Below are 1541 nucleotides of genomic sequence, written 5' to 3'. Positions count from 1 at the left end.
ATGGCTCATTGGAGACTCCCAACTCCATCTAACCATCTGTGTGATAATCTGCACCGAATAACTGATGGAATATACTTCAAAAATGACTCCTTGCAAAAAGACATTGCAGGTTAGTGTACCACAATCATTTAAAACACAAAACAGATTGCCAAAGAAGTGTTGCTTCTTAACATAAAACACTGAATTTAAACTCCTTCCCACAGAAGTTTTTTAAAGCCCCACTTCTGGGTGACTCTACCAATGCAAGTATTTGTATTCTCCCCCTACCTTTTCCCAAAAAATGGGCTTTTAACCCATACAGTCAGGGTAAAGGGAGAACAATGACCCAACTTCATGGGTAAATTCAACCAAAGCCCAGAGGTGAGCTTCAGTTTTTATGTTCATATTGGTGGGTTTTATCAACTGGCCTAATAAAGGCCTTAATTCCATTGAAATGTTGAGGCATTTTGAATGAGCAATTCATTTTTTGAAACATAAGCATCATGCAACGAAAGGAATTTTGTATGGAGTAGTGGTCAAAGGTTTAACTGAGCTGGTGTTTGAGAGTGGTGGGCAGCTACTCCAAATGTCTTCAGGAAGGGGCTATAGAAGCTTTTGAGGCTAAATGGAAGCTTGCATTTGTCCCAGTACACCATTGCATCTATGGTATTGATATTTTTGTTGAATAAATTATTGAAAAGGCAAATTTTTCTCAATTAACTAAGTTCAGCAGTCTTCATTTGGCATACGTACTTTTTCTATATGACAAAAGGTGTTACACTTATTTTTTTATCTGAAAATTTTTTTATCTGAAAATAGGAACACTCAGCAAAGTGTACAAATGTGGAGCTTTCATTGTATTCAAACTATAAGAAAAATAAGAAGATAAATCACCTGGAGATGAAATAATTTTTTTATGGCTTAACTTTTAGCTGAACTGCATCCTGCTTTTTACTATGTTCACAGTATTATATTTAATAATATTCTTTAAAAGTACATTTCACTCCTTCCCAGGTACTGATTCGCCTGGCTGTAGTTCCAAAGACAACATTCCTCCTGAAGAGGCGACCTCCATTAATCAGGGTATGCAAGCTAAAAATGGAACAAAACTCATCATTACTCACTTATCCCTGTTCCATTGCAGGTTGCCACCATCTTTTTTTTGCTTCCTCATTCGATCATCTTGTTTGGCCCTGCCAGAATGATGTAACTCTGGCATGGGCATGCAAGAGTTCATTAATTCCCTGTACGTGCAAGGGAAGCCAGGATTGATGGCTCCCCTTGGCAATCTATGGGCACCTCAGCAACATTTGACAGCTGGGTGGTGATTAGGCGGAAGGGGCATTGCCCATTTCTTTCTGCAATAGCCACATTCCTGAATCCCACATGCTAAGAGTTACTTTAGTTGCACTTTAAAGTTCACCTATTGCTGACCTATTTTCTAGTGTGGACGGACACATCTTGTGTTACTTTTATAGCTTTTCATTTAAATCTGTGGCGTACATTTCTGTAAATTGCCCAAATTCCCCAGTAGTGTGATTGAAAAGCATTAAAGCTAATTT

General features: G+C 38.2%; 1 protein-coding gene across 1 annotated transcript in view; it reads left to right on the top strand.

Moving 5' to 3' along the window:
- Positions 1–1541, top strand: part of LOC140327472 (uncharacterized) — a 12829-nt gene continuing 11288 nt past the window's right edge. The window contains exons 1-2 of the mRNA XM_072406857.1: positions 1–109; positions 994–1062. Of these exons, the coding sequence (XP_072262958.1) occupies positions 1–109; positions 994–1062 (178 nt within the window). The remainder of the gene's footprint in view (positions 110–993; positions 1063–1541) is intronic.

The sequence above is a fragment of the Pyxicephalus adspersus genome, chromosome 3 (assembly GCF_032062135.1).
Source record: "Pyxicephalus adspersus chromosome 3, UCB_Pads_2.0, whole genome shotgun sequence".
NCBI classification, from domain to species: domain Eukaryota; kingdom Metazoa; phylum Chordata; class Amphibia; order Anura; family Pyxicephalidae; genus Pyxicephalus; species Pyxicephalus adspersus.
This window is presented reverse-complemented; position numbering and strand designations above follow the sequence as displayed.